We start from the raw sequence: 15,917 nt of genomic DNA, 5'->3' as shown, positions 1-15,917 counted from the left end.
AAATAGATATGAAACAGAAAAAATACCAAGAAATCCTTGCTTTTATGAGATACATCAAGATGGTAGACAATCCCATATTGATAAACAAAGAAGCGACAAGCAATGACAATTTCCAAGAATCTCCCCCTGACAGTAGTATATCTCAGATGTTCATGTTCTCCATCCCACCAAGATTCCCAACTTTTATCAGGCTGTATACCAATCCCACCGCGATTACCCATCCATCTTTTCCAATCTGTCCAATCATCAACAGTCTTTTGCCAGTCAAATCCTGATGGATTAAAGATGAAAGGAGCAAACAACCACGAACCAACAAGAAACCACATGGACCATGTAACAAATAGGTAGAGATTTGAGCTTCGATAAGAGTTCCCATAGGCTTCATAAACTATTAATAGAATGAAAAGCTCCAGAGCCTTCACAAAATGACTTCGTGAGTACCTCCTGTAATTGTCTGCAAATTTTGCATGGAAAACGACAAACCCACGCCCTGTTGCTCGATATTTAGAACCTCCATGTAAGATAGTTCTTCCAAAATAATGTGCCTTTGTCCCCAGCTGAAAAGTAAAAAATACAGAAGCTAGCTGAAGTTGCATGATGATAAAATCACCTATTGCTGTACGAAAACCTCTCTCCAAGCCAATTTCCATAATCATTGGTAGTACTAGAAGAACACCAATTTGAAACATAGTTTGTGGTGCAAGAGCTTGTTCAAGGGCTTTGGCTTCATTTATTGTTGCGCTCTGTATGATCGACTTCTCTAGCCCACTCAAGCCCATATACAGCCGTCCATATAAAAATACATACACTGTCAGAACAGTAACCTGACAATCAAAAAAACATATGAGATTTCCCACAAAGATAAATAAAGCATAAAATTATACAGTTGATGGCAACCAAGTCCCTCTCCAGAAACAATTAGGCAGGAGCAACAACTTCGGCATGTTGTGAAAACATATATAATATTTTAAGATTCACAAAGCACAAGTAAAAAGAATATTTTAGAACTCTGTGATCCAGTCATCCCAATTACCTTAATACAGAAAAAAAGACCAAGCCATTCAAAAATAGGTTTTCAAAGCACTAATACACAATAAGTCAATAACTGGCTATTGTGACCATTATTTGCCTTCTATTTTAACCCATTTCTCAAGGAAACTAAACATGATACATAATATAACAATAAAACTTTTCATTATTCAAGCAACATGAACAAGCTTTACACTCTAAGAGTAGCAAACTCAATAAGTATTTGCTGCAGTGCATTAAAAGAGAATGCTATAGGAAAAATCTCATTACTTCAGTCTTTAAGCAAAAAAATTGTGCTTTTAAGGATTTTAATATGGTTGGAATCGTGTGCTTAAGCAAAAGAATCCATTATCTGTGATTTTTGTTAATAAGTTCATGCAAGAATTCACAATGACTTGAATTTTTCCTACCTAAATTTTGAGTATTTAAGACAAGTAAGACTCTTTTATAATGAGAATATTTTCTTTATCCTAGCGCAACTCTGATTATTGCGTTGTCTAACCTTGTTCTCCAAATATAGTTCTTACTTCATATAGGAAAACGCGAGGCATGTTCCACATAGAAAGCTAGTGTTTTATAAGTTGACCATTTGATATTGTTCAACAATCTCCTGTAACCTTAAATTGTTAAAATAGTGTTTAGTCGATATTTGATAAAGAAAAACCGAAATGAAGAATATCTTTTTTCACTTCAAGGCTTTAAGAGATCTTCTCAAGAAGCTATGGAGAACACATTTGTACTTTACCTTCCCCCAACTCCACCCAAAGTCACTAGCCACTATGTCGGATTGCACTGACACGACCTATAGTACCACCAACCTACCATTTACACATGTCACCAAACCGGTAGAAAAATTTTAGTCCTCTCTAGAAGTTCCTCAACTTCCTCATTTTCCTTTTTGGGATTGTTCTTTTCCTCTATACGAGTGTTGAGGAAGTAGAAGCTGATAAATTTGTCATTGGGCTTGTACACAACAAAACCAACATAGGAGGAGAGTTAACAGTACACAAACCAACAAAACCAATTGATTATAGATATAGCCCATCAAGCTTTCTGTTTGTCAACCTCTAATTCTTCAATGTGAGATCACATGTGCGTTATTTTTCCAACATTTCCCGTCACATGTGAATCCATCTTTTTATTGGGCGGAAACGCCATTCTTTTTCAACCCGCACATTGTTTTTTATGGAAGATTAAGATTTTTTTTCTGTACCTCTAATACCATGATAAATTTACTATTGGGCTTGTACCATAGAATAAAAACAAGGCCGCATCGCATCACATTAGCCACGTTGTAAAGGTTTTCAAACCGATATTTCCGGCGTTGTAAAGGTGTAAAAAACGGCATTTTGAGCCGCATTAAGCGATATCTTACAGTTTCGGCCGATATTTAGACGATATGATAACTGCATCACTCCCGTTACCGCATCAGCGTTTCATTACTGTGATCGCAACCGTTAACGCATTTTTACACTATGGCTTGTACACAACAAGACTAGCACAAGAGGAGAATTGATAGCACACAAACCCAATAAAATTTCATCCTAAACCCGATTGGTTATTGGAGAAGTAACCCATCAAGCTTATATTTTGTCAACCTCTCTCTAATTCTTCAATGTGAGATTTGTCAACCTCTCTCTAATTCTTCAATGTGGGATCATACAATTTTTCCAACAAATACCAATATCAAGATATATCAAGAAGGGCCTAAAGAATTTTCAACCACAATTTTTCTATATAAATTAACTACTATGAGCTTTTTTCTGCTTGTAATGATCCAAAATGAGATAACAAGATCTATCGAAGGAGAAGTTTGATGATGCATGTTATTCGCTAACGACATTGAATTAGTGATGAACCTAGTGATAAGGTCAATGCTAAACTAGAGATATGGAGGCAAGCATTAAAATAAAAAAGGTTTAATTAAATCAAAGTATATATGGAATATCATTTCGGCATGAAAGACCATGACAGAGGTATGGTGAAGTAGATACAAAGAAGTTGCTTCCAAGTGAGTGTTTAAGTACCTTGGGTCAACCTTTCATAATCATGAGAAATTAATCAATAATTTAAGCATAGAATTTAGTGTGGGTGTCTCAACGAAGAGTTATTAACAACAAACATCTACCACAATGCCATTATACCAACACTACTATATGAGCGAGAATGATTTAGAATAATGGCTTTTTGAAAGAGACCAAAGTAGGTGAAATGCACATATTAAGGTGGATAGTGGACACACTCAAAAGGATAGGATTCAAATTTTAGACATAAGAAAGGGTCTTAAGAGATGAATTTTGAAGAAAAAATGAGAGAAAATTTTTAACATTAGTTTAATCCTTAGTTTTAAAAAGTATGCCTCGCTTTGCTCCTTGTACGCCTCGATCTCAGGCTCAGCTGAAAACGACTCGGCTAAGTGAGAAAATTTTTAACGTGCGCCTTGTTGGACTCGATGTGCTTCACGCCTTTGTGTGCCCGATGTGCCTCCTTGTTGGGTTGAGTAAATAACTTATGCTTGTTTGCTTAACAAAGAAATAACTTTGGGTATTCTTCATATTCTCATTATAACAGCTATGTGGAAAAGCATATTTACCGCAAGGATAATGATTATTTTCAAGCTTGTTGATACCATAATATGAATATCATGTTAGATTAGAAGTAAAATATTTGTTTCAAAATTGATTTAATCTTTTTTAACAAAAAAAGTGTGTCTCGGCAACAAAAAGCCCCCACCTTTGCCCTGGACTTTACGCTTAAGCTCTAAGGAATTTTTGCGCCTCAGTGTGCCTCGCGCTTTTCAAAACTAAACTTTAAACATGTCCAAAGATCTAAAAATGCATAATTAGAAAAGTTGAAGGTTGAAACTTTACAGTGCTTACAAGAGGTAAGCTGAGAATGGACAAACAAGAGTGAAGACAAAAAATAAGAATTTGCATGAGCATGTGATAATAAATAGAGTTGAATAGAAGAGTCAGATACATATATGGATGATCATTCAAATGATGTTCATAGTTGTAGATTAGTATTAAAAACAAGGGCCGAATAAAGTACACTCTTTATTAGCAAAAATCTGTCACATCAATTCATTCTGGATCGCGTAGATTATTCTAGATAATCGAGATTAAGATTTTGGCATTGTTAATGTTGTATTCTTTTCCTTCAATGCCTCAACATATTTTCTAAGAAAGTTACAAGACTTTGTTGGAAGAAAAAAGAGGGGAAGAAGAGATCAAAAACAAGGAGAGAACGAGTGGTATCATGTTTGATTGTGGATAAGGAAAAACAAAACAACAGAAGGGTCTAAACCATGAAAACTTAGAACATGAGATGTAGCTCCATTTTGTAACTACAAAGCCGTCCCAAATTGCTATGTGACCTGAATGTCTTAAGATGTCGTCTCAGTTTAGTTTAGCTAAACTTCATCTTATATTGATAAAGAATATTTGACCTCTATATAAGATTAAAGGAGAGAAAAGGGAGAAAACCAAAGAAATAAAGCCTAGAACACTGAAAAAGGTCTTTTAAAACAAGGTATATGAAGTACATTAATCGAATTCATTTTCGATACATAAATGATTGTTTGACCCGTGTTCCTGAGTCACTCTAGGTTACGTATTGCAATTCCATTCCTATCCCCCTTACCGAGCTGAATTGTGTTGGAGGTAATAAAGGTCCAAATACAACTTTAAAATTTCAATTACTTTATTTTAAGTTCAAGGTCACAGAAATCTTGTGCACAACAACAAAAGATCACTTCACAAAAACAAGTTCCCCCTAGTGAGCTAAGTCTTTTCTTTTGTGTCCCTTTTTTTGGAGAAGAGGGGATAGGGGATTGGAGCAATGGGGTGGATAATTCTTCTCTAGTTATAGCTTTAGAAGACTCAATTACTTCAAGGATCACGCCTATCCCACATCTCCACAGTATTTTGGATATTTTCCTCTCAAATTAATTTCCGTGAAATTCAATATTGCTTGGGGCATTGATGAATAATGTTTCATTCTAACCTCTCAAATATGTTCATATTAATAGATTTAACACTTTAATGCATCTTTTTAAATTAAGGTAGTCACAATAAAATCATAGTTTTATAATAAATTAGAAGTTCAACCTTTCCAGGCCACATACCATGCTACTCAAGTAGAATCCCACAGTGGTGTAGTAGAATGAAAGCATCCTGTAAAAGTCAAATCGTCGGCCAAGTCGATAAACATCACGGCTGAGTGTTTGCTCACCATTTCCACTGGAAACTTTAGCCTCAAATAGGGATATTTGATTCATTCCAACATCACGTCCTTTTCCTACCTGAATATACTCGTGATGCGTGATGAAGCCTCCGCGTAAAGTTGAGTTAAAACCTATGTTTACCTAGGAACATCAGAAAAGGCTACAAATACTAGAATTATTTTGTTGACACGGAAAGGGCAAACCTGAAAATATATCCTCGCTCAGGTTAATGACTTTTGAAGCTTTGCTAACTCCTCCCCTAGTTATGTGAAATAGTCTGTCAAATATATCAGGATGGCCGTAATGGAAACGCACCCTGTCTCATTACAGCAGAAAATAACATAAGAACATTATACAACCATGACGCAGAACTTCTAACTTTCAAATAAACGATGAGGATTAAATGAACAAGTCCATTTGTAAGTATACAGATCTGGGCCGGTAGCCTTCAAAAAAAATATAAAATAATGCAAAATTTTACAATATGTAGTCCGTCATAAGTTATAACTAAAGATCCACTCACGCCTGATAAAATATATATATCAAATTTACGGTGTTAAAATTTTTTTTGTATCAATCTTGGTCCTTGGACCAGCCACATCAGCTCTGCAACAGACTAATTCACCAATATGTTGAGGTCCTTTACGGTATTAACGAGCAGAATCCAGTGAAATCGCATAAGTTGCTGACAAGCATGAGAAAAGGCTAAAGGTGTACACATACAAAAGAATCAATATATTGCTTTAAAGACTTCAACAATGAAATATCAACTCAAAATAGAAACATTACCATACATGTTATGGGTCCCGACTAAAAATTATAACGTGACACTAAAATTTTGAAAGAATTGGGAAAACAGGTAAAAACAGTCAGGTTTTGGGTTACAGTCAGAACCAGTATTTTCTGAAACAGGTCGGGTCATTCTCGAGTTACGGTCAGAGATTTTTGGATTATGACCCACTAATTTTTATTCAGGTTATATATACTCGTAAAAGTCTTGTATAGACTTGGTCTATTTTAGTGTGGACCAACCTAATAATAGCAAGTATTTCCCAATGATTGTATTTGATTGCACATTTACCGTAAAAAATACTTACTATATTAATACCTTTTAAGGTTTGTCAACCAAGTCCATATATGACATTCTCTATATACTCAAATCATGACAGGAACATAAGATAACCATCATTGAGAAAAAGCAGTTCAGAAATGGCACAAGAAATCAGTACTACCTCAGAGGGTTAGCAAGGACTCTCTGACCAATGGTTACAAAGCTAGTCTCCTGATTGGACATAAACCAAGCTAGGGATGAAACACTGTAAGTTAAAACCACAGAGATTACCAAAAATATTGTTTAAAGTTATTAAATGGAAATCACTATATTGAAAGAATACAGGGCAAACCTTCCTGTGAAAATATGCTCCCTCAGACCCAAAATGGTAGGTTTCCGACGCTTACGACGGGACTTTTGAAACTCTTCCAAAACATTTCTCATTTTAAAAGCTTCTTCAAAGTAATTATCCTATGATAGGACATCAAGAGGTTACATTTAGCACAAACCAAAGTTAGAATTATAATATGCAGTAAATTTAATAGATTCTTAAGTTCCCAACTCCCAAAGTTTATCAGAATACAGAAGGAAAAATACATACCTAGCCTGGTAATAGATTTTAAAATTAATAGAAAATAAAATTATAGGCAAATCATGTCTAAACTTTTAATCTCTGTTCTATTTACGACAGTAATATTCAAGGGGAAAACTGTAATTATCGGTTAAATCAGCTCCAATAGATAAAAAGCAGTTATAATCAACAATCAATAACTGCCAAAGAGATAATTGCTAGAGAACACTATATACATTTTCTACCTCTGCGTTTAACTAGCACTCTTAAAGTGACAATTTGTTTTGGGCAGAGGGAATATATTATAATGTTGCAATAAATGCCTATGAGAGAATTTCTAGAGAACACTATTGAATGATAAGAAGTAGACACATTTTCTACCTCTGCACATATTTGGTTGTATGCTGCTCGTTTAACTAGCACTTTTAAAGTGACAATTCCTTATGGGCAGAGGGAATATATTATAATGCTGCAGTACTTGTACTCTAATTCCCATTCTTTCATACATTCAAAGGATAACAACTTTCTTTTAAATCCATAAGGGCACGAAGAAAATAAAAGTATACCCTATTCTTAATTTCTTACGATCCTTCACCCAGGTGGAGTCACATTATGCAATACTGCAATACTACTGTTCAAAAGTCAAAACCAGAAATTTTGAACTTTTTTACAGCCATTAGCCCTCTATCCTTTAGAACCTATGTCAGTCAAAACTGATCATATTAGCTTATCCTCCTGCTTCAAATCTACTAAACCAAGTTCAAAAGTATAAGACAAGCCAAGCATATACTCCCTCCATTCCCTATTTATGTTCCCATAAGGAATGTTCACGAGAATTAAGAAAATTTGAATTTTTTAGATGGTGAATATATTATTTTATTGAATAAAAGTTAATGAAAAAAATGAGGACCATAAACATTAAAAAATATTAAAATGAAGTTAGGGAAAAAATATGGGGACTACAATTATTAAAAAATATTTAAATAAAGTTAGTGGGAAAAATGAGGGAACATAAGTAACACAAAAATGTTAAATGACGTTAATGAAAGATGTGGGACCATTAGCATTACTAAAATATTAAAATTAGAATGAACAAGGTAAATTATGTCTAAAATTTGTGGTATAAATAGAAAGATTCTTTAGGAGAACAAGTGAAACGGTCCAAAATAGTAAATGGGAAAATCATTAAGGAACGGAGGGAGTTTGTCTAATATCCTTTTTTGACGAATTATTTTCTATTAAATTCTACTGTTTTCTTAGTTGTAAGCTGGTATTAGATTGGGCCAAATAAACTATTAAGGTATAATCTTTGTCACCAACAATCTCTTAGGTTATTTGTTTTGCTTCATGTAGCAAACCCCACATGTTGGGATTGAGGCTTTGGCGTTGGTCTGTTGTATTATATATGTTTTACTTGATGCTTGGATTCTGCAAATTCGTTCCCCTCAGGCCCCAACACACGCAATCACACAAACCATGCCCCTTTAAATCTCGACTGCACCTTGCTATCCGTACACAGAAGTCATAAAGGGAAGTTAACCGATGAGTGAATCATAACTAAGCAAACTATGTATAGTAAACTTACCTGGTTCATGTCTATTGTCTGTAAGGCCTCTCCACGTGTGAATATAATGGCATGATTTTGGTTCTCGGGCTTTCCTTCACCAATTTCTGTCGGTGGACCAGGAAGCTTGATCCGATAAATTTCCTAGAAATAAATAAAATTTTAGTCAATACTATAAATGTCATAGGCTAGGATATGACACTGAAATGCTAGAAGGTATATGGTACTTAGCAAACTAGATTGTTGTCAGCAATCAAAACAACAAGACTATCCCAGTTCGTTCCTCAGAGTCCCGTGTGACTTAAGATAAATACATTTATCATGAATTATAAAGAGGTCAAAGAAAAATGCAAAATCTTAAGAACAGTGATTGCACAAAAACTCTTCCGACAAATAGCTCGATTTCAGCTTGGCTTGAACTTGTGATTACTCATTAATTAAAAAAAAAAAAAAAAGACAGAGTTCAAACATTGATTAGATATAATTCAATAAATGAATATAAGGATGCTCATGCATGTCACTTGTGACTATGCTCAGATACAATTCATTTATCAGAGTTTGTGAGCTAGTACTAGTTACTACAGTAGCATTTGTGAACCAGAACTCTCATTATGTTTATTGCAAAAAGTTGTCTAGAGGTCATAAACTTGTTCATTTATAACGGTTATTGTTTTAAATTGATGATTGATCCACCAATCATGCAGTAGCCCAAAATACAATTTAATAAGTGAAATCCAATCTACAGTGTATGCTGACTCAGGAAAAAATTAAATAATAAAATGAAATGAGATGTAGATATCTTAGTAATGAGCCTATGCTATTATCCATAATAGTTGGGATTATTCAAGAATGTATTACAGCTTGGTATATTTTGAGATGATCAAGCATAGTTAGGATTATTTGTGCCAATTTTCCTACACTAAATAAGCTACAAGAATGAACAGTATGATAATCAGCTTTCATTGGAAGACGCTGATACATACACCTTTTACCATACACTATTATGTATTTCTCACTAACAAAAAAACAACAAAAAAGATGGTTATAAGTGTAATACCCCGGGTTGAGCTTTAAAAAGGACTGATAGACTACCCATATCAACAAGGTAAATCTTTTCAAGGGAGTCCATTTTCTAAAAATTCCCCAGTTAAGGGTGCTTGATGGAGAGCTATCTTAGGATGAGTGACATCCTGGAAAGTTTTCATGGGTGCACACAAGTGAGGCCAAAGTGCGCGGAAAAGACTTGTGTGGGTGGGGCCAGTCTATAGTCTCCATGGGTAGTCAACGGGGGTCTGATGGGGTCGTGCCGTCGGGGTGTTACAATAAGCATAGACACAATGTTCGATGGTCAAAAAGATTGTTTATAGTAACCTGGTCCAGCCAATAAAGAAAACTGCTTAAACCTCCTGGGAACTGGGACACCTATCATGTCCCATGAGCATGACCATTGATAACTTTGTTATTTTGTTTACCTTACAAATTGAGTTTAGTTACTTGCCAACAAGGGAATCAACTCACGACAATATTTTGGAGTTTCTACTTGACCTTGGAAACAAACAATTTTGTGGGTGTTCATTCATTTGATCCAAGTTTTCCAAAATCCAAAAGAAATCGGCAAATCTATATCCAAGGTCTAGGGGAAATGACATCCATTCCTATCCAAATTTGAAGTGAGAAATGATTTTAAAAAAGGTCATCAGATATCCAGTTGAGGGGTTATAAAATTTTGAAATATCTGAAAATAACCAACTCAGTTTCCAATTTTCAAATATATACGTATAAACAAAGTTTTGAAAAATATCCATATCCAATTTGATAATTTTGAAACTATCCATATCTAATAAAGATGTTTTAGAAACCCATTTTTGGATTGATTGGATTTCAGATTGGATCAATTGGATTGACAGATCCATTAGCAGGCAGTGCAAGTTCGTAAAAACTAAGAAATAGAACATTTTGCTAGCACTTCAAAAGTCACCCCAGAGAACAGAATCATAGCCACCAAACAAGTGATAAATAACATATTTATGTACCTGGTGCAAGATTTAATTATACAGTAGAAAGATGGGCATGAAAATATGACAACACAAGGAAGATGGATATAACAAGAGAAGGCCTAAACCTTCCGTGGAAAAAAGTTTCAGATGTAGAATATCAGACATCAGACAAGCAAGGGCATAAGTGCTAGAATATTTTTGGAAGTGTTGAAAAGCTTAAATCTACTAATCTGTGACAACTACATGAAATCTTTAAAGTCAATGATTCATTTTAAGGAGCATATGCTGTCTATGTATTTACAAATCCTTCCATTACACTGTCTGTTTCAATAGAGAAAATTGAAGGAGGATTTTTTGATGAGTGGGCTTCTATGCTCCACATTAAACATTTACTTATCCATATTTAACTGCTTATAAAGACATTTAACTACTTATCCATATTTAGCTGCTTACAAAACCCAAGATTCAAGTAAGCAAGGCAATGTGCTATGACTTCATCTATAAGTCCTTTTATATATTAACCTTATGGCCCTAAGAGAAAAAAGCATTCTTCTAAGCAAAACATTTATCCACCACGATCAAATCATTTTAAAAAAAAGCTTAATTTTGTCTTTCCATTAGATTAATCCTTCTCCTTTACTCTTTGGACTTAAAACCCTTCCAATACAGCAAAAGCTTAATGGCTGTCCAACCTCGTGTTTTCTGTCTCGTATAGTTCTCATTAACTTGCTTAACCAATCCATATTTGCATAAAGGACGCTTCACCCATTTTCTTATTACCCCTTACCAACACAAGGCTCACAGTTGCAGCACCAATTACTGGCATCTTGGTCACTAAACTTATGGTGCTCATATGAGCATGGAAGCTGTAGCCTTTCTGTGTAAGTGAATGAAGAATCATGAACACCAAAGTGTCTAGTTAAGCATGTTCTAGAAAAGAATAAGCATGTTTGAAGAAGTCATCCATGTGAATCCATCAAGATTTTGGTTCTACAGAACCAGAATGATTTCCTGTTCATCTCCTTATATCCAAGACGAATCTCTTCACTCATGTTTCTCTTGATAAATGGCCATATTATGAGTATTGAGTATCACTACATAGCAACATCACCTCTTTCATGAGTCATTTTAATCTGCTTTGTTTCTACCTCTATCTGCACAAGTCTTTTGAGTGATAAAATCACTAAAATATATTTTCATGAGTCAACGGGGGTAAAGCTACGGACCAAATTCAACTAGCCCAATGAGTGAGGTAAGACTTGGCACAAGCAGTAGTGCACTTTTGGACTGCATTAACAGAACTAGGCAATGAATATGTTCCCACAACCATTCTAAGTACCAAAACGAACCCATTTCCAAGTAAGATTAGTACATAAGCAAATACCTTTAAACCCTACTTCGGCTGTATACTGATGACTTTTGTTTGTGATACTGAAAAGAGATTCAAGGTTCAAAATATCACCTGACAAGGTTCCATTCTTTGGTAATCTTTTACTCTGCTATACATGCTCATCTACAAACCCAATCAAATGTGATGTGTATTCTAAGGGCATCTAGAAGATAACAAGCAGAACTCAACTAGCTTTTCAGTCTTCACCCTAAAAGGTTTCCAATATGTGCAGAACGATTGCCAGAGTTCTGCTTTCACAATTGCCAATCACAAATTCAACCATTCTTGTCTTCAATTTTAGAGTAGTAAGTAGTAACCAATGTTACTAAAAATTAGTAAATTATTAAAATCAAGTGGAACTGTTGCAATTACTCTGATGGAGGGAATATGGATTATAAAAATTCTAGAAAGGACTGGTATTATTAATAAAAAAAAAAAAGAAAATCCATCCTCCATCATTAAATAGTTGAAACATTTCACCGTGGAAAGTCCGAGCTTTATGCGAAGTATGTTGCCATTATTAAATGATAGAGGACTAACCGTATTAAAAAATAAGCAGCTTTACAATTTACTACAGGGGGACGTCGATTTCTTTCGACCAATGTTCATTTAAGAGCAGGATTAAGATAGCATAAAATGTTAGATGGTTTGACGAAGATTAAAGAGTATTGAAAGGCTACACACCTCATCCAATTTATCACCACCTTTGACAAGAACAGAGTAATAGACCTTCTCAGATTTGGTTTCCACTTTACCATCATATATTCTTTCCAACTTCTCCTCTCTCTCATCTATATAAGCAACACGCAAGGATGGGTACCTACAAAAATATTATATTACTAAAACATATGTTGCAGTCCCATCGCCACTAGCTACCTTTCACTTACAAAAGCAACTCACGTTAGCATGAGATTCAGAATGTTATTAGCACAGCTTCTGTCACGAGCATCACTAGACTTCTTCTGATTACCATAGACTTGACAAGAGACAACATACGTGAACTTCAAATCAGTGAGAGCTTGCGAATAGTTAAAAATCTTCTCATGTGTGTCACTTTCCTCAATGGTTCTGTAGCCACTAAAGATAGCTGGCATGCAAAAAATGATGAGTCATGATCTAAAATGAAACTCAGCACTGATAATTCCAGAAATCAAAAGGGAAACATGGAGAAAGATTCACACCCTTATCTTCTGCATATTCCAAAAAGCACTGAAGATCCAAAGCTTGACGATAATACATCATCCCTCTGACTAGAACAGACAAACAAGCAGCTTAAATAAAGGTCAACATTTGCAACAGAGTCAATGATGATGAGTGATCAGCATGCAATCACCTGTTCTAGAAAGTGTTTGCCCTCTATAAGATACCCAGAGACGTATCAACTCTTTGTGGTCTTTGCTAGCATATCCTAGTTTTGGATCATTTACTCGTTCCAAAAAATTCTTATATTCATCTAGAATGATCCCAGCGCAAAAGTTGCAGCAAAAACCAAGCTTAGTAAAAAAATCAATAATGGAAGACAAAAATCCTCAATGCAATAATAAAATGTACCAAAGCTCCCACTATTGCCATGTTCAAAAAGAATAAACTACAAAGTGTGCAGTCTGAACTCGACCAACTAAGATCGCCATGGAGGAAGGTAGTACAAAATACATTGCTGCAACTTCTATAGACATATATTAAGGAATAAGGACTAACCTGGATAGATCTTCTGCAAATAGAATAAGGTTGAAATTCCATCCTCATTTTCCTCATGAAGTTCCTCCCATGAATAGAGAACATCTTCTTTGTAATATGGGGTCAAAACACTGTCATATGTGAGACACATTAAGCCACTGGATTTCAAGAAAACAAATAGATCAAGAGTTATTATTACAATGGAAGGTCCTTCAAAAATTGAAATCTTTCAAAACATGGAACTTGGAAGATGTCCAACAGCCACCTACCCACTTCCTCAAATGAAAAAAAGGATAAAGAGAAAAATCTCTCACCATGGGGGATAGTCATCTCAGTCACAATAACTTGCATTTTAGATTCAAAATCCCAGACATAAAAACGAAACATATAGGTGGAACTTCAAGTTCTTCTTAAAGTGGTCAAAACTATCTTGATTTATTCTAGTATTGATCCTCACTTTACCCATCATGTCATTTCATGGAAACTTACTTCCATGGTTGACTGTCTTATCAATATGACACATACAACTTGATATTTCTTATAGGATCTTACTTCCATGGTTGACTGTCTTATCAATATGGACGGGGGAGGTTCGGCCCCCCTTGCCGAAAATGCGCTTCTTTTTATTGTTAGCTTTGGCCCCCTTACCAATATATGATATATAATTTGAAGAGTGCAAAAATTTAACAAAAAATATTATAGCTCAGTGGTTGGAGTTGCACATTTGTCTCTTAAGGTTAAAGGATCAAACGATGTTAACATTTATTTTTTTATAAACTAATAAATTTATATTATACTTTCATTACTTTTTACCTTTCATAATTTTACATTTATCCTTTTTAATGTGTGTTTATATTTTTGCTATCTTAATTTTAATAGTATTTTTATTTTTTGGAGATTTACTAGACGAGTAATAGAGTGATAAACACTAGATTTTTTTTAAATGGGATAATTATAGGGAGGCTTCATTTTTATTTGCTGAATATAATTTTTGTTATGATTCAAGTTTATTTCAATCTATATGATTTAAAACACTTTCTTTGCAAAGAAATCATAATACGGCCAAACAAACTTACTGGCTACTATTTTACCAAAATATGAAATTAAAATAGTAGTCAAAATGTCAAACTGGCTCAAACCTTTACTTCTCTAAACTAACTTCCTCAATCTCATTTGTATAACTCATATTCACTTTTCTCTTATGGAAAAATGGTGTAGTGGTAATCTCATTTGGAAATGCATTGTGGTGGGAAGAGATGCCAGACTTATTGTCATAGTATCTTGCTTATTATTGAGCGAGTGTTGTAGGATCGCAAGGAAGCAATGATGAGGGCACATAAAGCGTCGCACAAGGATGTTTGCAACTTTTAGTAGGGGAGTTTGTCTCATGGCGACTATTTCCTGGATCAAGACCCTTATGAAGCAACTCCCATACCTTTTTTTCGTCGTACTAATGCGTGTCTTGGTGCGATTTGTGTCACTGCATATGGATTTCCTCATCTTCATGGCTTGTTGCACAGTCATTTTGCACTGTTCATGACACCGCTTAATTCAAATAACCCCTTCCCCATATCTAACACATTTCTCGCCAGTCCCCACCCACCCACCAGCTCCATGACTCCATCCATCTTTTTCAACACAAAGTTCTGAGCTATTTTGTCTCTTCTCATTGATCTTTGTAGGAAGTAAATAAGACAAAATAGATTATTTTTGACATATGGTATTTGAGTTCTCTTTTAAGATTTCAGAATTTTTATAACTTTTCCAACAAGTCTCTCATCAATAGATTGATATTACGTGCCAATCAGATTTTAGTCCATCTCCTAAGAGACAATCTCTCTGAGAGACGTCTCTCAGGCCCAACCCATTAAAACTTAATGCCTACTTATTGTATCCCTACTTACATCATCGTTAATGTCTTCTTACATCATCCTTAATGTCTACTTACTGTATTCTTGATACCTACTTATAATATCCTTAATGCCTACTTATAGTATCCTTAAATGCTTACTTACAGTATCCTTAATGCCTACTTACATCATCCTTAATGCCCACTTAATTCATCCTTAATGCCTACTTACCGTATCCCTAATGCCTACTTACAATATCTTTAATGCCCACCGAGTAAGTGTGTAGTACTTACAATATCTTAAACGCCTACTTACAATATCCTTAATGCCCACCGAGTAACTCACTTTACATTTACCTTTATGGGTCGGCCAATTAGAGATAATGTTTCAAAGAGATTGTCTCTCACAAGAATCTTGATCATATATTTGTTTAAGTCCTAAATTTATAAATTAACCTGTAAACTGATACTACTAGCTTAACTATATTTGGTAAGATATTGTCCTCCATGCCTAGAAGATTATTTGGTTCATCTCTTGTATCGCATTGTTGGAACAAAATAGTG

General features: G+C 34.8%; 1 protein-coding gene across 5 annotated transcripts in view; it reads right to left on the bottom strand.

Moving 5' to 3' along the window:
- The window catches only part of LOC130806111 (callose synthase 7-like), a 33,932-nt gene that overhangs the window by 2,491 nt on the left and 15,524 nt on the right, over positions 1–15,917 (bottom strand). For all 5 annotated transcript variants that reach the window (XM_057671039.1, XM_057671040.1, XM_057671044.1 and 2 more), the window contains 11 exons: positions 13,526–13,635; positions 13,161–13,280; positions 13,009–13,077; positions 12,728–12,914; positions 12,512–12,647; positions 8,462–8,584; positions 6,658–6,776; positions 6,487–6,570; positions 5,458–5,570; positions 5,156–5,385; positions 27–824 (listed from right to left, as the gene is read on the bottom strand). In XM_057671039.1, coding sequence (XP_057527022.1) covers positions 27–824; positions 5,156–5,385; positions 5,458–5,570; positions 6,487–6,570; positions 6,658–6,776; positions 8,462–8,584; positions 12,512–12,647; positions 12,728–12,914; positions 13,009–13,077; positions 13,161–13,280; positions 13,526–13,635 — 2,089 coding nt within the window. The remainder of the gene's footprint in view (positions 1–26; positions 825–5,155; positions 5,386–5,457; positions 5,571–6,486; positions 6,571–6,657; positions 6,777–8,461; positions 8,585–12,511; positions 12,648–12,727; positions 12,915–13,008; positions 13,078–13,160; positions 13,281–13,525; positions 13,636–15,917) is intronic.

The sequence above is a fragment of the Amaranthus tricolor genome, chromosome 2 (assembly GCF_026212465.1).
Source record: "Amaranthus tricolor cultivar Red isolate AtriRed21 chromosome 2, ASM2621246v1, whole genome shotgun sequence".
Classification (NCBI taxonomy): domain Eukaryota; kingdom Viridiplantae; phylum Streptophyta; class Magnoliopsida; order Caryophyllales; family Amaranthaceae; genus Amaranthus; species Amaranthus tricolor.
Note: the sequence above shows the minus strand (reverse complement) of the source record. Positions and strands in the feature narration are given on the sequence as shown.